Source organism: Crotalus tigris, unplaced genomic scaffold, assembly GCF_016545835.1.
Source record: "Crotalus tigris isolate CLP2741 ecotype Arizona unplaced genomic scaffold, ASM1654583v1 scf7180000020019.1302030, whole genome shotgun sequence".
In the NCBI taxonomy this organism is placed as follows: Eukaryota; Metazoa; Chordata; class Lepidosauria; order Squamata; family Viperidae; genus Crotalus; species Crotalus tigris.
In genome coordinates, this window is record NW_024097821.1 from 742,501 (window position 1) to 765,659 (window position 23,159).

The window sequence follows — 23,159 nt, forward strand, 5'->3', positions numbered from 1 at the left end:
GGTCCCTGTGATATAAAAAGGATGCTGAGACTCTGGAAAGAGTACAGAGAAGAGCAACAAAGATGATTAAGAGTCTGGAGGCTAAAACATATGAAGAACGTTGCAGGAATTGGGTATGTCTGGTTTAACAATAAGAAGGACGAGGGGTGAGATGATAGCATTCTTCCCATATTTGAGGGACTGCCACAAAGGGGAGGGGGGGTCAATTTATTCTTCAAAGCTCCTGAAGGCAGGAGAAGAAGCGACGAATGGAAACTAGTCAAGGAGAGAAGCAACCTGGAACTAAGGAGGAATTTCCTGAGAATTAGAACAATTAACCAGTGGAACAGCTCAACTCCAGAAGTTGTGAATGCTCCAACACTAGAAGTTTTTTAAGAAGAGACTGGACAGCCACCTGGCTGAAATGTGTTATAGGGTCTCCTGCCTGAGCAGGGGGTTGGACTAGAAGACCTCCAAGGTCCCTTCCCTGTTCCCTGTTATTCTGTAATTCTATGCCCTGAAGTCACCTATATTTATCTGTTGTGCATGGTCATAAAAATACATATTTGAGGAACTGTTGGTCTTCACAAATCCCTTCTTTTTTCCCAAGCTGGACAGTCTCTAGATGCAACTGGGGACACTACTAGGTTGTGATTAATTGTGCAGCTGAAGCAGGAATTAGAGGAGACCCTGCACAGTCCTGGACTGGATGGGAAGAGAGGAAAAGATTTAGGTAGCTCTGCTCTGGAATCTCCCAGGATATATCTACAAGTAGTCCTCTACTTACACCCATTTGTTTAGTGACCGTCCAAAATTACAATGGCACTAAAAAAAGTGACGTATGACCCTTTTTCACACAACTGTTGCAGCATCCACAGAGGCAAGTGACCCAAATTTGGATGTTTGGCTCATATTTATGACGGTTTCCCGGAGTCACATGATCCCTTTGTGCAAACTTCTCACAAGGAGCGTCAGTGGGGAAGCAACAACTGTATTTCTAATTTAACAACTGCGTGACTGATTTAACAACAGGGGCAAGAAATTTCATAAAAGGAGGCACAACTCACTTAACTGTCTTACTTAGCAACGGAAATTTTGGGTTCAACTGCGGTCGTTAGGACTAACTGTACCCCAGGTGTAAGCATGTGGAAGAAGCATTTTGACGCGGGACAACTGGCGCATAAGAGGCGGACGTTTGACCTCGAAAACCACCGAGTCATAATGATAATCATGAATTCAACATTTTATTTCATGTCTTGCATGGCTCAAATAAAGATGAAGACTATTCAGAGAGAAGTACCCCGTTTTCTCCTTCTCTCTATCGTGGCAATACAATATTTGTTGATTAACCAACCATACAATAAGGCATCAAACACAAGAGAACCATTTATTGGATCCGCATTGAGTGCAGTCTACGAGCCTGAACAAGAAACACCAAATGTCCTCAAAACCAATTCCAGGCCGCGCGAGAGAGTTCTACACATACTTGAACCACAGCCTGTGTCTGTGTAGATGTGTGTGTCTTTTGTCTGACATGCTGTATGAGCATGATTGTCTTCTCAAAGCATCACTTCCCTTAGTGGTATGAGACACCGTTATTATCCAGTTCAGAAGACAACACACAGGGCCCATCCACAGAGCAACGGGTCCTCTTCAGATCCTTTTAATTCCCTCAAGAATTTATGGGAGATCTTTGATAAACTGTCACATGTGGACCGTTTTCAATCCTATACAACAGTTAAAATCCTGGTTTAAGGTTGGTGCTGTAACAGGCGGATCCTCGCGTAGAATCGTCTTCCGAGTTCAGAATTCACCTATAGATCCGGTGGCTTGTGGTTTCAAAGAAGGAAGAGATGACACCCCAGAAGACAACTACAACCCAATTCTATGTCTAGTTAAAGAAATCACCATCTCCTCTCCGTAGAACGATAGTGAGAATGAACGACCCCCATTTGTTGGTTTCTCTTGTCCATGGTGTTGCAAAGTTAATTTCCAGGTGGGATGGCCCAGAAGACATTAGATCTATCCTAGTCCACCCATTTTATCTTCTTGCTCCCTCTCTCTCCGTTTGTCTTCATTCACTCTCAAGAAATCGTTTTTTCCCCCAACTAAAAAAAAATATTCCTTCCGATTCATCTCCCATGATGGAGCAGGTTATCCCTTTTTACTTGCATGTGTGAACATCGTAGATCCGTACACATTCCTGGCAGCTGACGTAGCAACACCAGTGGAAGATACAATGACATTTCTCCTTCCTCTTCTCGGTCCGTGTGTTGTGTCCGCGGCCGCAACACAGCAGGTCACAACCGTCGATGCCGTGAGAGCTGATGTTGCAGACTCGGTCGCGGGTGCCAAATGAACCAGTTTCAGGGTTGGGCTCACAAAAATTTGGGGAGTTTTCATAGTAGACCAGGTCTCGCTCTGTGGGTGCTTTGAAGAAATTATATTTGGGGCGCAGGGTTTCAACCCAGCCACGGGATTCTCGGTGTTTCTCCACCACCATCTCAGAAGCGCTGTCGTACTTATCTTTGAGGTAGTCGCCGATGACCCGGAAGTCTGGTTGAGACCACCAACAGGTCTTGACCTCACAGCTGCCGGACAGCCCGTGGCACTTGCATTTGAGATGCATGTGGTCTATGATGGACTGAAAAAGAGAGAAAGAGAGAAAGAAAGAAAGAAAGAAAGAAAGAAAGAAAGAAAGAGAGAGAGAAAGAGAGAGAGAAAGAAAGAAGAAAGAAAAAGAAAGAAAGAAGAAAGGAAAAGAAAAGAAAGAAAAGAAAAGAAAGGAAGGAAGGAGGGGACAAAGAAGGAGAAGATTAATTGACTATAATATTTGTACAGGAAGTCCTCAACTTACAAGCATTTGTTTAGTGACCGTTTGAAGTTCCAACGGCCCTGAAAAAAGTGACTTAGGACTTTTGCAGCATCCCCATAGTCACGTGATCAAAATTCAGATGCTTGGCAACTGACTCATACTTATGACGGTTGCAGTGTCCCAGGGTCAACAACTGCCTTGCTTAGCAGCTGAAATTTAGGTCCGGATTGTGATTGTAAGTCGAGGACTACCTGTACTAGAAGTGGATAGATTGTTTGTGTGTGTCCCTGCCACGGTGTGAACATGTGTGTACGTCAACCTCAATCTGAAAGAAACTTTGTCATTTGACGTGGACCCCGTTAAGGGAACATAAACAAGAGGACCACAGTCCTTACCGTTCGTCCCGCTTCGTTGTTGTGCCTGTTCATGGCCGAGCGAGCGTCTGGCCGGTTTTCTCGCGCGTCCGCAAACTCCCGCGACACCATGCTGCCGAATTCCACATCCTCGCTGCAGCCACCCCACTTCCACCCTTCTCCAGGGGGACCTTTGTGACGGGTGTCGCAGCCGCAGATGGTGGAAGAACCTTCCGCGCAGGAGCGGGTCACGGCGAATGCCACTCCGGCCGAGGCAATGGCGTGGACGAAGGCCGACTCCCGGGTGGCTGCGGAAAGAGAAAAGACTCAGCTCAGGCTGGGGGAAACGTTGCAATCAACCATCTCCTCAAACTGCTGGCAGGGTAAAGGCGGTCCTCGACTTAACAACCACAACTGAGCCCAAAATTTCTGATGCCAAGTGAGACATTTTGTTCAGTGGGTTTTGCCCCATTTTATGATCTTGTCAAGGGAATCACTGCCGTTGTTAAGCTAATAACACAGTAGTTCTCAACCTTTTTAATGCCGCGACCCCCCAACCGGTCGTAAGTCGAGGACTACTCAACTGGTGCAGCACCATTTGTAGAATGGGACTTTTGGCGGGCTCAGCAGGGCAGAGACAGCCTGGACAATTCCTATTGGCTTTTGAAAGCCAATAAAATTAGACTCTATTCAAGAGAGTCTATTCTATTGGCTTTCAAAAGCCAACAGAATAAAAGGGAGGAGCACAGCTAAGGAAAAGGGGGAAAAAATGGCGGACTGCATTGTTTGGCGACCCCCGTGAAATGGTCGTTTGACCCCAAATGGGGTCCCGACCCACAGGTTGATAACCACTGTAATAACACAGTTGTTAAGTGAATCTGGCTTCCCCATTGACTTTGCTTGTCAGAAAGGGGATCACACGACCCTGGGACACTGCAACGCTCATAAGAACAAGTCAGTTTCCAACTGTCTGAATTTGAGCTCATGTGACTATGGGGACGATGCAATAGTCATGTGAAAACTAGTCATAAGTCACTTTTTTTCGAGAACTACCTGTAACAGAATAACCAAGTTGGAAGGGACCTTGGAGGTCATCTAGTCCAACCCCCTACTTAGGCAGGAAACGTTATACCATTTCAGACAAACGGTTGTCTAATCTCTTGTTAAAAGCTGCCAATGTTGACTTCCAGGAGTGTTGAACAGTCAATTATTGCCTGTTCTAGCTGGGGTTACAGGTAATCCTCAATTTATAACCATTTGTTTGAAGTTACAACTGCACTGAAAAAAAGGGGCTTATGACCATTGTTCACACTTACGACCGTTGCGGCATCCTCACATGATCAAAATTCAGACACTTGGCAACTGGCATGTACTTATGACAGTTGCAGTGTCCTGGGGTCACGTGATCACCTTTTGTGAATTTCTGACAATGGGGAAGCCAGATTCACTTAACGACTATGGTGATTCACTTATCAACTATGGCAAGAAAGGTTGTAAAATGGGGCAAAATTCACTTAACAACTGTCTCGCTTAGCAACACAAATGTTGGGCTCAGTTGTGGTCCTAAGTAGGGGACTACGTGTAATAAAATAAAATAAAATAATATATCATGTAATATCACATGATATTATGTATTATCATATAATATACAAAATAAAATAAAACAGGAGTTTGCTACCTGATCCATACAGGTAGCAAATGGAAATTTCCCTGTTGACCTGACAGGGTTATCAGCCACACTGTAAATGCTGTCTTATGAAATCTTTAAATTCACACTTGCCCGCTGGCTGTTTCCTTCAGGCTTGTACAAAGATAAACCAAAATCTCAGTATGCTACCTTAACAGGCCATTTTAAAAGTTTACATTAAAGATTGCACGTCCGCAGCTTCTTCAAAATCCCGAAGCTTTCAGAAATTAGGATTTTAATGTTAACCGTATCATTTCAGAAACATGTCCCAAGAGAGAAATTACACATATCCTAGTTCAGCGATGGCGAACCTTTTACAGACCGAATGCCCAAACTGTAACCCAAAACCCACTTATGCATCGTCGAGTGCCAGGTGGGTGTGACCCATTGGGTGGGCATGGCTGCAGTGGTAACGGCAGACTGGGTGGGACTAAAAAGTTCAATCAATCAATTCCAACTTTGCAAGATCTTTTTTTTCCCACCAGAAGTTGAAATTGACTGATTGATTGAACCTTTTTTTTTGCACACGGCGGCGGAGGCCTAAAGCAAAAAGGTTTCATAAAACCCAGCTGAAGGCCTAGGACTGGGGCGACGGCTCTGCATGCCATCTGTGTAACATGTCCTAGTTGCTTAACAGTCATGCGGGTAGCTACTTTTACCTTAGTGAATGTAACCCACCTATTGTGGGTTATCGCTGAGCCAGATCAGTCACTTGTTTGATCAAGTGTGTGTGTTTTGTTTTTGTTTTAAATTGATTTTGTATTAAATAAACCATGTTGTTCTCTTGAATAGGCCCATTCACACGTTAATTAATCTGATGTTTCCCTGCAGCCTAAATATGTGTGGACTGAGAATTCCCCAGCCAGAACGGTAGATAGGAGGAGAGGAGAGGGGAGAAAAGAGAAGACAAAAGAGAAAAAGAAAGGTGAAAGGGAAAGAATGAGAGGGAGGGAGGGAGGGAGGGAAGGAGGAAAGAAGGAAGGAAAGAGAAAAAGGAAAGAAAGGAGGCAGGAAAAGGGAAGGAAAAGGAAAGAAGGAGGGAAGGAAGGAAAAAGAACAAAAAAGGGAAAGAAGGGAGGGAGGGAGAAGGGAAGGAAAAGGGGAGGGGGAAGGAAGGAAGGAAGGAGAAAGAAGAGGGAAAGAAAGGAGGGAACGAGAGGAAGGAAAGAAGGAGGGGAAGGAGGGAAGAATGGAAGGGAAGAATAGAAGAAGGGAGGGAGGGGATGAAAGGGAAGGGAAAGGAAGGAAAGGAAAGGAAGAGGAAAAAGAAAGGAAGGAAGAGGAAAAGGAAAGAGGAAAGGAAAGGGAAGTGAAAGGGGAAAGGAAAGGAAAAGATTTTCTCAGAGGCAACCTTCTCAACCTTGGCAGGTTGAAGACATGTGGACTTCAATTTCCCAAATTCTCCAGCCATCATGCGTGGAATTCTTCCCACTGGCTGGGCAATTCTGGGGCTTGAAGTCCACCCCTTTTCAAGTTGCCAAGGTGGAGAAAAGCTGCTCAAGCACGACAGACAATCCAATACATCTGAGGCTCCGTTCCTTAGCAGGTTTCTTGGTAGCCCCATCAAAAGATCTCTAAAAGGACTCTGCCTTTCTTGTGGCTTTGAGCAGGGACGAAGGAAAACGAGACGAGGCCCCCGGGGATCTCCAAAAGGCCTTCCAGCTTCTCACCCACCCCTGTCCGGATGCTTCGGAAGAGACCTGACCCTTCTGAGCTGAAGCAAGGTGCCTCGGGCTTTGCAGAAGAGCGAAAGAGGATGAGAGGCACGTACTTGTAATGGAAGTGATGGGTTATTAAGATGCCATATAAAAATGTAAGCTCTTTGACGGAGATAAGAGCCGAGAGGGCTGGGGGCATATTTGTTAGCCGGCCTGGGTGGTTCGCCAGAAGTGTAGCCATGACAAGCAGCAGGTCATGACTTGAGATGTTCGAGGTGGGCCTTCTGGAAGGGCTGGGGGTGGGCCAGGAGTGGGCCGAAGGGGATGGGAAGGCAGAGCTTTTGAAACAAGGGTGTGCAAGGCCTCCACAATTTGACCAACTTCGCTCCCTGTGCATCAAAGCCCCCCCCTTCTAGGAAACGTACAATTTGGAGGAACCTTGTAGGGCAGTTGGACACGTCTTAGAAAGGTGGGAGGAAAGAGAAGAAAAGGAGGACCAGCAGAAGATAGATGGACTCAGTTATGGTGGTGATGGAGGCATCATTAGAAGAGTTAAAGGAGCAAGTTGGGAATAGGTCCTCATGGAAAAATTCTATCTAGGTGGTTGCTCAGAGTCAACACCCTTGAAGACAACATAATCCATCTAACATTCAGTTGGTGCAAAGAGCCAGCTTTCTGGAGAAGACCTTTATGATGGTGGGAAGGGTAGAAGGAAAGAGAAGAAGAGGACAATGAGAAGGTGCGCTCAGTTTACACTGGTGATAGGGGCACTTTTGGATGACTTGAAGGATGAGGAACAGATCTTCTAGAAATAGGTAGATCTGTGTGGTCACCAAGAGTAATAGTGACTCGATGGTACATCGTCTATCAATTAATGCAAACAATCAGCTCCTTGGAAAAGTCCATAGTGCAAAGAAAGATGGAAGCAAAGAGTAGAAGAGGACAACCAGGAGTAAATGGGATGGAGGCACCATTGGAAGACTTGAAGGACCAGGTTAAGGAAAGATCTTCCTGGAGAAGATCTACCTATCTGGACACTGAGCCTTGACACCAAGTTAATGGCAGATAGTCAATCAGTCAACCAATACAAAGACTCAATTTCCTTGAGAATTCAACAGTGTTGGGAAAGATGAAAGGAAGGAGAAGAAGAGGATGACTAGCAGAAAGTGAATCAACTCAATTATGGTGACAGTGGGTGCATCAATGGAAGTCCTGCAGGACCAGTTTAGGGACAAATCACCCTGGATAAATTATGTCTATATGATCACTAGGATTGAAAATGATTTGATGGTACATCATCCATCCATTCATCATCCCTTCCATCCAACCATCCACCCATCATCCACCCATCCATCCACCATCCCATCCTCATCCCATCCATCCACTGTCCCATTTATTATATCCATCCATCATCCCATCCATCCATCCATCCATCCCATCCATACTTCCCTCCATCCTTTTATCCATCATTCCATTCATCCATTGTCTATCCATCCCAATCTCATTCCATCTATCCATTGTTCCATCTGTCATTTCATCCATCCATCCATCATCCCATCCTCATTCCATCCATACTTCCCTCCATCCTTTTATTCATCATCCCATTCATCCATTGTCTATCCATTATCCCATCCTCATCCCATCCATCCATCCATCCATCCATTTATCCAAGGGGCCCGGTGGAAGTCATTCTTTGAAGCATGACCTTAAGGAAAGAACGCCAGCAGTTCTCCTTGGAAGAGTAAGAACCGTAGAATTCATTTGCTCTGGTTGAAGAACATCTACTGCACAAAATGAGGCCTTCTTGACCAAGGTCTATATTTGACCTCTTTGGGCAATTGCTAGGCTGCCAAAGCTGTAGCATCATGTTCTTCAAAGTTGGCAACCATAACGTGGATGGACTTCAACTTCATGATGGCTGGGGAATTCTGGGAGTTGAAGTCCACCCATCTTGAAGAGAATGGATGAGATTCAGAAACAATGATTTAGGCTTTCACCCATTTGCTTAAAGGGTACCAAAAGCTGTTTTGATTACTATCTTAGAACATTTGATAATCCAGCCACAGGATTATATTTGTTTTATAAATTTTAACCTAGTTTTAAATTAGTTTTAGCTATGCTTCTTTTTTTAATTTTAATTTTTAATTTTTCTAATTTACAAAACATTAAACATTTTTAACAGTACTGTGTCATGTATCTTTTACAGTTTATTACTATACATTTTTGTTTCTCTGTTCTAACCAATTATACCACTTATTCCACATCTCATAAAATTCTGTTTCTTCCTTGCCTTTCATTTCTAGCGTAAGCTTATACATCTTGGCACTATTAACTATACTTCTAATCACGCTTTTGCATGGTTTTATTGTATTGTGTATAAAGTGCTCAGAGTCATTTAGATAAAATGGATGATGTAGAAATTTGATAGATAAATAAAATAAATAAAACATATAATAATAATAATAATAATAATAATAATAATAATAATAATAGTAATGATAAAGTTGGAAGGGACCTTGGAGGTCATCTAGTCCAACTCCCTGCTCAGGCAGGAAACCCTATACCATTTTGGACAAATGGCTGTCCAGTCTCTTCTTAAAAACTTCCAGTGTTGGAGCATTCACCGCTTCTGGAGGCAAGTTGTTCCACTGGTTAATTGTTCTCACTGTCAAGAAGTTTCTCCTTAGTTCTAGGTTGCTTCTCTCCTTGATTAGTTTCCATTCGTTGCTTCTTGTTCTGCCTTCAGGTGCTTTGGAAAATATCTTGACTCCCTCTTCTTTATGGCAGCCCCTGAGATACTGGAATACTGCTATCATGTCCCCCCTCGTCCTTCTCTTCATTAAACTAGACATACCCAATTCCAGCGACCATTCCTTTTATGTTTTAGCCTCCAGTCCCCTAATCATTTTTGTTGCTCTTCTCTGTACTCTTTCTAGAGTCTCAACATCTTTTTTACATCGTGGTGACCAAAACTGGATGCTGTATTCCAAGTGTGGCCTTACCAAGGCATTATAAAGTGGTATTAACACTTCACGTGATCTTGATTCTATCCCTCTATTAATGCAGCCCAGCACTGTGTTGGCTTTTTTGTCAGCTGCAGCACAGTGCTGGCTCCTATTTAAGGGATTGTCCACTAGGACTCTGAGATCCCTCTCGCAGTTACTACTATTGAGCATGGTGCCCCCTATACTATACCTGTACATTTGGTTTTTCTTGCCTAAATATAGAACCTTACTTTTTTCACCATTGAATTTCATTTTGTTAGATGGCGCCCAGTGTTCAAGTCTGTCCAGGTCTTCCTGTATCCTAAGCCTGTCTTCTGGAATGTTGGCTATTCCTGCCAGCTTGGTGTCATCTGCAAATTTGATGAGTTCCCCATCTATCCCCTCGTCCAGATCGTTGATGAAGATGTTGAAGAGCACTGGGCCCAGAACAGAGCCCTGGAGCACCCCACTACACACTTCCCTCCATGTAGATGTGGTTCCATTGAGGACCACAGATCTTTTAACGCTAATAACAATAATAAAGGCATTTCTCTTCACTTCTGCTGATAGTACTTGATTTACAAACATTCGTTTAGTGACCATTCAAAATTACAATGGCACTGAAAAAAGTGACTTAAGGATATTACAATGGCACTGAATGTATGTATGTATGTATGTATGTATGTATGTATGTATGTATGTATGTTTCCACTTGTATTTATTTTTCTTTGTGATGCTGGTGTTTCCCTACAAAACAGGAATTAAAATGCAAAATAAGACCCAAAGCAAGTTTGCATATTACACTAAAATTATTTGTTGCCTATGTTGACATCACATTAGAAACATGTTGGTTAATCTTCTAGCGGTTTTGTTGCATAGCTGCAAAGCTTGGTTAGTACTCATTCTAGCTGCTTGGTTAACAGAGAGTTCCCTGGATTATATGAACCCCCAAATGGATTAATTCAGGAAGCAGGCAATTAAGGAGAAACAGCAAATGCTTGCTTAATCCTAGCCAACTCCGGAAGGCGGTTAGACAGGTTTTAGTAGAGCACCAAAGCAATCTTCCTAACCTCAGGCCCTGAGTAAGTTTGGACTTCAACTCTCATAATCCCCAGCCAGTGCAGTAGGGCTAATATTCAAACAATATTCACCAACATTCAGTACAGATGGTTCTCGATTTATGACCAATTTTTTTGTTGCTAAGCAACAGTTGTAAGACAGACAGGCAGAAGACTAGCAGAGTACATGTGTGAACACCAACTAGGAATCAGAAAACAAAATATTGAAAACTCCTTAATCCCTCAACACATGGATACTCCCAACCATTGTTTCTACTGGGAAACTGTGAGTATCCTACACCAAGTTAACTCCAAAAAGGCTAGGGTATTCCTGAGAGTTTGGTATTCAGACGCCTCAGCCATCCATGGAGACATAAGCCGCCTTTACGCACCATTCGAAAGAGACAAAAGCAACGAAGGGAACAAAAAAAAATCCAAGTACATCCTCTCCAGATAGGCAGGGATGAAGACCAGACAAACAATTCAGCAGAAAACAATATCCTCAAGGCACTACCAAGGAGAAAAACCACATCCCCATCACACTGTCAGGGCAAGTAATTGTATATAAACAGGGAGCAAATTCCACCTATTTCTAGCACTAAAGATATTACCTAGTTGGGTCATGAAATATCTGCAAGAAGACCACCAAGCTCAGAGAGCACCAAGGACCCCACAATCCTCCTCCTCCTCCTCACAGTCCCCATTCCCTTCTAGCACTGATGATGTTCCCTAGTTGGGTCATGAAATGTCTGCAAGAAAACCATTAAGCTCAGAGAACATCAAGGACCCCACAGTCGTCGTCGTCCTCCTCCTCCTCCTCCTCCTGACACTCCCCCCTCCCTCCTAGCACTGATAATGTTATCCAGCTGAGTCATGAAACATCTGCAAGGAAATCACCAAACTCAGAGCACACCGAGGACCCCTCCACCCCCAAAAATATAATTAAAATCGCCAAAAAAAGAACACCGGGAACCCTGCACAACCACAGCTCAGATAAATCTCAGCCTGCAAAAATTTGGAGATGCTCTCCTCTCTCAATATATTTTGAATCTATCTAGGTAGACATTTGCTGCTGGCATTAAAAAAAAAAAAAAAAAGCAAATCCGAATCAATATTTGGTTTCCAACTGGCCCAACATTTTCGCTGAAAGCAATAATCACAAAAATTGCGGTTTTATCCCTCCCATCTTGTTTAATTCCCTTCCAGCCTTCAGGCTCAACTTCCCACGCATTTGTGGTATTCTCCATAAATTACAGGCAGGTTAAAAAACTTTCCAAGTCTTTTTTTCAATTTTTTTTCTTCTTCTTCTGGGATAATCTCCACCTCAAACTGGTGCCTTGCCAAAATTTAATAGTTTTGATTACTGCACTATATGTTCCTGGGAAACCATTATTATTGTTATTGTTCTTGTTGTTATGTTGTTACTATTATTATTATTTAAATAATCTCTTTCTTTCTCTTTGCCCCAGGAAACCTAGATGTCTAGGGAAGGAAATTTTTCCATGTATCTCCATGATTTCATCATGATGGGATCTGTAGAAACAGATTGCTTGCTTTGAGCATTTGTGTAATTAAAAATAAAAAATCCTTAGCAATAAAGGGAGGCAGGGCAAAAAATTCAAAATGGTGGCAGCCTCTGGGCCCTCGGCAGCCCTCCCAATCCTTAGAGACCTTTTCTTTTCTTAAAAAAAAAATACATAGCTTTATTAAATTTCAGAATAAAAACATTATAAAAACAGAAAAACAGAATAAAAACAACCTGCCTCCAGAAGCGGGGAATGCTCCAACACTGGAAGCTTTTAAGAAGAGACTGGACAGCCATTTGTCTGAAATGCTATAGGGTTTCCTGCCTGAGCAGGGGGTTGGACTAGATGACCTCCAAGGTCCCTTCCAACTTTATCATTATTATTAAGATATGAGCTGAAATAAAAGGGAAAGGGCAAAGGAAAGAGCGGGTTAAAAGTGCCCCAAAACGCATTCAACAAATTGATAACAGAGAGGCAAAGATATTCTTTTAATTTTCTAATACCTAAGACATTGTCAGTAAGCTTATATTGAAAAAGCTGCAATACAGGTAGTCCTCGGCTTACGACCATTGCTAAGCAAGACAGTTGTTGAGCGGGCTTTGCCCCATTTTACAACCTTTCTTGCCAACCGTTGTTATGTGAATCCCTGCAGTTGTTAAATGAGTAACGCGGTTGTTAAGTGAATCTGGGCTTCCCCATTGACTTTGCTTATCAGAAAGTCGCAAAAGGGGATCAGGTGACCCAGCGGACACTGCGACCGTCATAAATACGAACCAGTTGCCAAGCGTCCAAATTTTGATCAGGTGAACCCCCTGGGGAAGCAGCCACAGTTAGTGGTAAGTTCCCTTTTTTTGGTGCTGCTCTAACTGCAAGCAGCTGCTGAACGAATGGTTCTAAGTCAAGGACGACTGTAGCTTCTGACAGGCATCAAAAAACTAAATTTGGGTTTTGCTGAAACTGTTTGATAAGAGCTTGTCATGTTTGAATGGGTGCATGAAATTATCCCGAGGGCACCCGATGCTCATTTCAGATAAATAATACATTTAATAATTTCAGGAAAGTTATTAAAGTCTACATCCCTGCCAAGAAAATGTGTAGCTGGTTCATGGTAGGTGGAACATATGTTTGGGTTTCTGAGGCAACACAGCAAGTTTTGTAAGAACACGGTGAACGGCGCGCTTCAGATCAAAACTTGATTTCCCAAAGATCAAAATTTGGGAAACTTCCAAATTTAACTACAGAGAGAGAATTCACCTTCTGTTCCCATTTTTTTTTGAACACGGACATGCAAACAGACTCTAATTCTGGAGGAAGAGGCGTCGTATCACAGCAGGCATCTGCTCGATCAATTAATTAATTTGATTTTGATTTTCTTAAGACAAGGAATAGGGCTCACTCAGGGGGAGTGAGGGCAGCTTAAGGCAATAAAAGCCCTCAAGACAAAAGTCAATAAAATGCTACTCCCAGTTGACAGCAACTGAACAGGCCATCAAAGTTTGTGGGAAGGAGGAGGAGGAGAACGATTATGGGGTTTTTGGTGGTCTGTGACCTTGGTTGTTTTTCCTGCAGACATTTCATGACCCAACAGGCACAGACTGGGCAAGACCTGGCTCTAAAATAGCAACTGTGAGAGGGACCATGGAGTGGACGATCCCTTGACCGTGAGCCAGCCGTGTGCATCAGCCGCCAAAAAAGCTAATACAATCCTGGGTTGTATAAACAGAGGCATAGAATCAAGATCACACAAAGTATTAGTACGCTTTATAAAACCCTACTGAGACCACACCTGGAATACTGCAGCCAATTCTGGTCACCATATCACAAAAGAGATGTTGAGTTTGGAAAAAATTCAGAGAAGAGCAACTAAGACAGTGATGGCGAACCTTTTAGAGACCGAGTGCCCAAACTGCAACCCAAAACCCTGTTATGCATCGTCGGGTGCCGGGTGGGCGTGGCCCATTGGGTGGGTGTGGCCCATTGGGTGGGCGTGGCTGCGGTGGTAACGGCAGACTGGGTGGGACTAAAAAGTTCAATCAATCAATTCCAACTTTGCAAGATCTTTTTTTTTCCCTGCAAGCAGTTGAAATTGACTGATTGAACTTTTTTTTTTTTTGCACATGGCGGCAGAGGCCTAAAGTGAAAAGGTTTTATAAAACCCAGCTGAAGGCCTAGGACTGGGACGACGGAGCGCGTGCCCACAGAGAGGGCTCTGAGTGCCGCTGCTGGCACCCGTGCCATAGGTTCGCCACCACTGAACTAAGATTACCAAAGACCTGGAGACTAAAACATACGAAGAACAGCTGCAGGACTTGGGTTTGGCTAGTCTAAGGAAAAGAAGAAATAGGGGAGACATGACAGCAGTGTTCCAGTATGTGAGGGGCTGCCACAAAGAAGTGTGGGGCGGGGTCAAACTATTCTCCAAAGTACCATAGGGCAGAACTAAAAATAATGGTTGGAAACTGACCAAAGAAAGAAACAACCTGGAATTAAGGAGAAAATTCCTGACAGTGAAGACAATTAACCAGTGGAACAGCTTGCCACCAGAAATCATGGGCGCTCCATCTCTGCATGTTTTTAAGAAGAGGCTAGACAATCACTTGTCTGAGATGGTATAAGTTCTCCTGCTTGAGCAGGGGGCTGGACTAGAAGACCTCCAAGGTCCCTTCCTAGTCTTCTATTCTATTCTAACTAGGTAATATCATCAGCGCCAGAAGGATTTGCCCTCCTCCTTACATACTAAGGCAGAGTTCACCAATCTTTCCGGATTTTTTTTTTGGGGGGGTGATGGTTCCGTGTGAGTGGCGGGCAAGCACACATCCATGATTAGATCCATTTGTGTGAGCAGCGGGCAAGCCTGTCCACCACTTGCGCAAGTGGGGATGCACACGCATGCACACTGCTTCCATGGCCTGCTTTCAAATAATTCACAGCCCAGTAGCGGTGACCCTGTACTAGTGGCTTGCCTAGTCAGTGTTCAAGGGAGCAGACCTGGTGGACTATTGATCAGACTGTGATTTACATTCCAGCAACACTGATAGGTCAGGCCACTAGTATATGGAGAGAGCAAACTGATTGTGTTGCCTAGTTGGGTAATGAAATATCTGCAAGAAAACAACTATGCCCAGAGACCACCAAGCATCCCATTGCTATAATAATACTAATAATACTACTACTAATAATAATAATAATAACAACAACAACAACAGACAAGCACCTGCAACATAACACCCCAGACTTAACAATTGTCGATAAGAAAGACAAAAAAGTCTGGATAGTGAACGTGGCAGTGCCTGGAGATAGCAGAATAGACGAGAAAGAACTGGAGAAGATCACAAAATACAAAGACCCACAAATAGAAATAGAATGACTGTGGCAAAAGCAAGCAAGGGTAGTACCAATAGTAATAGGCGCCTTGGGTGCAATCCCAAAACAACCGGAGCACCACTTGAACACCATTGGCATTGACAAATTCGCTATTAGTCAATTGCAAAAGGTGGCCTTACTAGGAACTGCTTCTGTAATACCATCAAACATCCACATCTGCCTATCCCAGGTCCTGGGTAAGGACTCGATAGGTAGACAAAATGCCAAATCCAGTCTGAACATCTGGCTGACTGTGCGATGATCCATAATAATGATAATAATAATAATAGTTGGAAGGGACCTTGGAGGTCATCTAGTCCAACCCTCTGCTCAGGCAGGAAGCCCTATACCATTTTGGACAAATGGATGTCCAATCTCTTAGAAACTTCCAGTGTTGGAGCATTCGGAATTTCTGGAGGCAGGTTGTTCCACTGGTTAATTGTTCTAACTGTCAGGAAGTTTCTCCTTAGTTCTAGGTTGCTTCTCTCCTTGATTGGTTTCCATCTTTTGCTTCGTGTCCTGCCTTCAGGTGCTTTGGAGAATAGCTTGACTCCTTCTTCTTTGGGGCAGCCCCTGAGATACTGGAAGACTGCTATCCTGTTCCCCCCTCGTCCTTCTCTTCATTAAACTAGACATACCCAATTCCCGCAACTGTTCCTTTTATGTTTTAGCCTCCAGTCCCTTAATCATCTTTGTTGCTCTTCTCTGTACTCTTTCTAGAATCTCAACATCTTTTTTACATCATGGTGACCAAAACTGGATGCCGTATTCCAAGTGTGGCCTTACCAAGGCCTTGTAAAGTGGTATTAATACTTCACGTGATCTTGATTCTATCCCTCTGTTAATGCAGCCCAGCACTGTGTTGGCTTTTTTGGCAGCTGCAGCACACTGCTTGCTCATATTTAGGTGATTGTCTACTAGGACTCCGAGGTCCTTCTCACAGTTACTACTATTGAGCAAGGTACCCCCTATACTATACTTGTACATTTGTTTTTTCTTGCCTAGATGTAGAACCTTCCTTTTTTCACCCTTGAATTTCATTTTGTTAGATAGTGCCCAGTGTTCAAGTCTGTCCAGATCCTCCTGTATCCTAAGCCTGTCTTCTGGAGTGTTGGCTATTCCTGCCAGCTTGGTGTCATCCGCAAATTTGATGAGTTCCCCATCTATCCCTTCATCCAATTCACCTACTGTACCTGTGCATTTGGTTTCTCCTCCTCCTCCTCCTCCTCCTCCTCCTCCTCCTCCTCCTCCTCCTCCTCCTTTGTAGCACTGATGATGTTACCTAGTTAGATTATGAAACGTCTGCAAGAAAATAACCAAGCTCAGAGAGCACCACGGACCCCATTCTCCTCCTCCTCCTCCTCCTCTCTGTAACCTTCCCCTCCCTTCTAGCACTGATGATATTCTCTAGTTCAGTGGTTCTCCACCTGTGGGTCGGGACCCCATTTGGGGTCGAACGACCATTTCACGGGGGTCGCCAAACAACGCAGTCCGCCATTTTTTCCCCCTTTTCCTTAGCTGTGCTACTCCCTTTTATTCGATTGGCTTTTGAAAGCCAATAGAATAGACTCTCTTGAATAGAGTCTAATTCTATTGGCTTTCAAACGCCAATAGGAATTGTCCAGGCTGTCTCTGCCCTGCTGAGCCCGCCAAAAGCCCCAGTCTGCAAACGGTGCTGCACCAGTTGAGTAGTCCTCGACTTATGACCGGTTGGGGGTCGCAGCATTAAAAAGGTTGAGAACCACTGCTCTAGTTGATGAAACATCTGCAAGAAACCCCCCCCCTCAGCTCAGAGAGCACCAAGGACCCCACAGCCACTTGATGGGCTCTTATCCCCCTGGGGTCCACAGGCCCAGTGGCCAAGCCATTTCTTCAGGGCTTTTTGAAAAGAATGTCAAAGTGGGGAGGGGGCAATCTCGTCTCTATAGGCACGCTGCTCCACAAGGAGGGAACCACTGCAGAGAAGACCCTTCTTGTGTGTCACACTAGATAGGCCTCCTTAAATGAGATTCATAACATACTTCCCTCCTCTCTCTGGTGGGTCAAGTAGGGGGGAAAAAAGTAACTTATGACCAGTTTTCACATTTACGACCGTGCCAGCATTCTCAGCGTCATGCGACCAAAATTCAGGTGTTTGACAACAGATTCACATTTAGGACGGTCGCTTTATCCCAGGGTCATGTGACCTTCTGACCAGGGGGAAGCCAGATTCACTTAACAACCGTGTTACTAACTTAACAACCGCAGTGATTCACTTAATGACTGGGGCGAGAAAGGTCATAAAATGGAGCAAAGCTCACTTCACAACTCTTTCGCTTAGCAACAGAAAGGGCAATTACGGCCGTAAGTTGAGGATTCCCAGCATTTCAGTATATTTAAGTCTAGCCTGGTGGCCAAGTGGAGCTTCCGGGCCTGTTTTGCAAAGGGTCTTCCGATCTGCCCCCTTCCCTGCCCCACTATAGGTGGTGACCTGCAACCTCTCCATCAAAAATGTTCAGCCTTTTAGGATGTGTTCACAAGACCCTGCTTGCTGGAAGGGGCTACAACATCAGTATATCATTAACTCAGGCCAAGAAAAGGGGGCCTTTCGCCCCACGCCCCGCTGGGGTCTGCTCGGAGCACAATATCCCAGCGACGAGGAGATTAAGGCCTCGGCTATCAAGCGAAGTGTGTTTTTTTCCTCACAATTCACACGCCCTGGCGATTGTTCGACGCCACCATTTGAATACAGCATTTCCCTTTCTCCGGGCCGAGCGACGCATAGTTTTACGTTGCTATGACTTAGTTTGGGGTCTTGCTAATCAGGGACCAAAGCAAACTTCATATAAAATATCTCCGGGCCATTGTGAGCTTAACGCACCGTGACGTTCTCGTCACAAAATAGGGATAAAGTCACCCCAGCAGGTATCTGGGGCTGATTTTGCAAGTTCTCCCAGCTCCGTCGTCTGACGGAGTCAAGCCGAGATGGATGAAATCTTGAATTCTAGGTGCAGGTAAGCTGAGTGGAGAGATGCTTTTCTTAGCCAGATTTATGGATGTTTTTGCACGAAAAGAAAGGAGGCGAAAATATTTGGGCTGCGGTTTTTGTTGTTTGCTTTTTCAGTTCAAGAAAAGACGCCCATTTTCCTGTTTTCTACAGTAATTGGATCAAACTAGGCCAGTGTTTCGCAAGCTTATCAACTTTAAGATGCGAGGACTTCATTTCCCAGAATCCCCCAGTCTGTATGCTTTAAGAGGGGTGGACTTCCACTCCCGGTAGATACATAGATAACCTTTATTGTCATTTTTTACTGTGGGTACAATGGCACACATTAAAAATGAAATTTAGTTGCTTGTTCTCACATAACACACATTTAAACATACTATATGCAACATATGTATAGATCTACATCCTTATATATAAGTAACATATAAATATTAAGAATTCCCCACCAGGCATGCTTTTAAGAGGGGAGGACTAAAACTCCCAGAATTCCCCAGCCAACATGCTTTAAGAGGGGAGGACTTCAACTCCCAGAATCCACCAGTCAGCTAGGCTTTAAGAGAGAAGGACCAACTCCCAGAATCCCCCAGCCTGCCATGCTTTAAGAGGGGAGGACTTCAATTCCCAGAATCCCCTAGCCGGCAAGCTTTAAGAGGGGAGAACTTCAATTCCCAGAATCCCCTAGCCGGCAAGCTTTAAGAGGAGAGGACTACAACTCCCAGAATTCCCCAGACAGCCAGCCATGCTTTAAGAGGGGATTCATGCTGTAAGATGCATGCTTTTGACTTATGACCATCTTGGACCCCCAAGTTTCCATTGCTAAGTGAGACACTTGTTAAATGAGTTTTGGCCCATTTTATGACTTCCCTTGCCACAGCTGGTAAGTGAATCCTGCTTCCCCATTGACCTTGCTTGTCAGAAGGTCACAAAAGAGGATCACGTGACCCCGGGACACTGTGACTGTCATAAATATGAATCAGTTGCCAAGTGTTCGAATTTTGATCACATGTATGGGTATGCTACAATGGTCGTAAGGGTGAAAAACGGGTATACGTCACTTTTTCAGTGCCATTGTAGCTTTGAGCGGTCATTAAATAAATCGTTGAGGACTATTTGTAGCCCTGGAGCCCTTTTTCACGGCTCTCATCAAATTCGGGCCTTAAACAAAACCCCAGATCATAAGTCATCAGCTAACACCCATGTCCTTGCCATAAACTGATTTACAGGTACTCCTCAACTTATGATTGTAACTGAGCCTGGGGTTACAACAGTCATTTGTGCCAGTCGTTAAGTGGGTCATCATGATTACTGGCTTTTAAAACATTTTTTTTTGCAGCAAATGTGATGGTTGTAAGCCACTTGATTAGTGGGGGTCCTTGGTGCTCTCTGAGCTGGGTGGTTTCCTTGCAGACGTTTCATGACTCAACTAGGGAACATCATCAGTGCTAGAAGGGGAGAGGAGTTTGTGGAGAGGAGGAGGAGGAGAACAACAATGGGGTGTTTTGTGCTTTCTGAGGTTGGGGGTTTCCTTGCAGATGTTTCATGACCCACCTAAGTAACATCATCACTACTACAAGGGGGAGGGGTGTTCTAGCTTCTAGAACTGCAGAATGTTCTCCAGTTGGGTGATGAAAAGTCTGCAAGAAAACCACCAAGCTCAGAGATCACCAAGAACCCCACAATCCTCCTCCTCCTCTCCCCCCCTGCAAACCCTTCCCTTCTAGCCGTGATGCTGTTCCCTAGTTGGGTCATAAAACGTCTGCAAGGAAACCACCCAGCTCAGGGGCCACCAGGGCACCCCGCTATTTCTAAACCTCCTAATTTCTCTTTTTTTTTTCCTGCACAATGTTCCCACCCCTTCTCATTTTGCTGGGATGCCTTTGCGGTTTTGATCAATTTCCTAGGCTGATTTTCTCCACTTTTCTCACCTGGGACTTCATCCACGATTGTTCGGTGATGTTATCTCTTCCTTTTAATTATCCGTTTTCTTGTTCCAGCATCCTCTACCTTTTCTTTTGGGGGGAAAAAAAAAAAAAGGAGGGTGTTTCCTAACCAATGCTCATCGACAAATGCCTCTTTAGGCTGACTCACTGGGACATGATTAATGTCTCCCTTCTTTGCCTAACTATTTCTTTGTGCCTAAGATGTAGGAATTTAATTAAAGCGTTCTTCATTCCATGCCATTTCTGGGCGAGATTTCAAATATCCGAAGGGTGTATTCAAATGAGCAGAAAGATGCCAGCAAAATAGGTTGGAAAAAAATTTCTCCTTCCTTCCTCTTTCTTATTCTCCTTACAGCCAAAATTGAAGCTGACGATTTCAGGACGACAGGGTAGTCCTCGAGATACGACCTCAATGGAGCCTGCCCGTTACAGGTAGCCCTCGATTTACGACCACCACGAAGGCCGAGATTTCGCCTGCTAAGCGAGACGGTTGTCAAGGGAACTGTGTCCCATTTTGCGAGGTTTCTTACCACCGTCGTTAAGTGAATCCCTGCAGTTGTTAAGTTAGTAAGCCGGTTGTTAAGTGAATCAGGTTTCCCCAATTGATGTTGCTTGTCAGAAGGTCACAAAAGAGGATCAAGCGATCCCCTGGACACTGCAGCCATCATAAAGTGACTGTAAAATGTGGCTCATGACCATTTCTCTCACTTACGACCATTGCAGCCTCTGAATTAAAATTCAGACGCTTGGCAACTGACTCATATATACGACGGTCGCAGTATCCCGGGGTCATGTGATCCCCTTTTGCAACCTTCTGACAAGCAAAGTCAAATGGGGAAGCCGGATTCACTTACTAATTTAACAGCTGCAGTGATTCGCTTAACAACAGTGGCAAGAGGGGTCATTAAATGGGACAAAACTCACTTAACAACTTTCTTGCTTCGCAACAGAAATTTTGGGCTGGATTATCATCATATATTTTGGTGCCCATTCCTTATGTCAGAAAACCCAAATAAATAAATGACTCTCCACACACCATTTGGACTTCTGGACTTCCGGTCCCATTATCCCCGATCAGCATGTTTGGCTCAGGGTTATGGGTGCTGAAGTCCAGGATCTGGAGGAACTCAACTTGGCTTATAGCTGATAATGAAGTCCTTTCTACTCAAAAATTATCTATCTTTCTCTGATCTATCTTTGCCATGATTTTCTCCGAGGAGGTCCGTAAGACAGCTTCATAAAATGACATTTTAGGAAATCCAACTTTGCAAATTGCCTTACAGGAATCCAGTTATTCTTTGCGTTTTGTCCATCTTTCACATTTGCCTAACTTTGCAACTCAGTTTTGGACTCACAGAAAGAAAAAGAAAAAGAATCCCAAAGAAATCCTACCGGCATGTAATGGGGAAAAAAAAAGCATTTCAGAATAAAAAAATACAAATGGACGTTGACCGGGAAACTACAGGTCGCCCTTAAAACCCATTCATTTAGTGACCGTTTGAAGTTACAACAGCACTGAAAAAAGTGACTTAGGACGAGTTTCACCCTTACGACCGCTGCAGCATCCCGACAGTCACGGGGTCAAAATCCAGATGCTGGACAACTGACTCACATTTATGACGGTTGCAGTGTCCCTGGGGGTCACGCGATCCCCTTTTGCGATGCAAAGTCAAATGGGGAAGCCGGATTCACTTAACGACCGTGTTGCTAAATTAACAACTGCAGCAAGTCGCTTAATAACCGTGACGAGAACAGTTGCAAAATGGGGCAAGGCTCGCTTAACGAATATCTCGCTTAGCCAAAGAAATGTTGGACTCGGTTGTGGTCGTAAGTTAAGGACTGCCTGCATTGGGGTGCTTAGAAAACGGGGTGTGGGGTGTGTGTTTGTCACTGCTATTTTTTCCTGACATCGACAAGTCTCCAAAGTTTGTTGGAGCTGACAACAGAGGAGCACCCTGACAACAATGAAGTCTTGATTTATGACGAGGGAAATTCCTGAAATTTAAGGCCCTTGGCAAAGTTTTTAGGTATATTTTCTTGAATTGGGGGTTGACAAGAAAGGCTCCTGAGAGGCGTTTTTCTGGCAATATACAGGTGAAGGATGCAGGCAGTCCTCGACTTACGAACACTCGTAAGTTAAAGAGGCATGGAAAAACTGACTTAGGGCCAGTTTTCGCTCTTACGACTGTTGCAGCATCCACACTGTCTTGTGGCCAAAATTCGGTGCAAAATTTATTGCAGTGTCCTCTGTGCGTGTGTGTGTGTGTGTGTGTGTGTGTGTGTGTGTGATATGATAGCCCTTTGTGTCTTTCCCAGCTGCATCTGATGAGGAATAACCAGGAGAACGGAAGTTCTAGTTCCTCCTTAGGTATACCAGGCGACTGGGTGTCTTTGGGGTAATCGCCACGAGACGGTGAGTTCTAATCCCACCTTAGACATGAGAGCCAGCTGGGAGACTCAGCCAGAACCTACCTGGCAAGGCTGTTGTTGTAGCAGGAAGAAGAATTAGGTATGTTCATTGCCTTGAGTTAATTATAAAGTAATAAAGGTGGGATAAAGGGCTAAAAAATAAATAATACATCTGGTGGGATCATATACGTGGTGGCCCCTTCTCTATGGAACATGATTCTCCCTGAGGGAGGGAGGGAAGAAGGAAGGAAAGAAGGGAAGGAGGGAGGGAGAAAGGGAGAAAGGAAGGAAAGAAAGAAGGGAGGGAGGGAGCAGGGAAGGGAGAGGGAGGGAGGGAGAGAGGAAGGAAAGAAGGGAGGGAGGAAGGAAGGAAGAAAAGAAAGAAGAAAGAAAGGGAGGGA

At 44.3% G+C, this 23,159-nt stretch overlaps 1 protein-coding gene across 1 annotated transcript in view; it reads right to left on the reverse strand.

Annotated features, from left to right (window-relative positions):
* Nucleotides 1-1,249: 1,249 nt before the first annotated feature.
* WNT3A (Wnt family member 3A) overlaps nucleotides 1,250-23,159 on the reverse strand; it is a 28,469-nt gene continuing 6,559 nt past the window's right edge. Inside the window, exons 2-3 of the mRNA XM_039365239.1 lie at nucleotides 3,190-3,455; nucleotides 1,250-2,623 (exon numbers count right to left, since the gene is read on the reverse strand). Of these exons, the coding sequence (XP_039221173.1) occupies nucleotides 2,144-2,623; nucleotides 3,190-3,455 (746 nt within the window). The 3' untranslated portion in view covers nucleotides 1,250-2,143. The remainder of the gene's footprint in view (nucleotides 2,624-3,189; nucleotides 3,456-23,159) is intronic.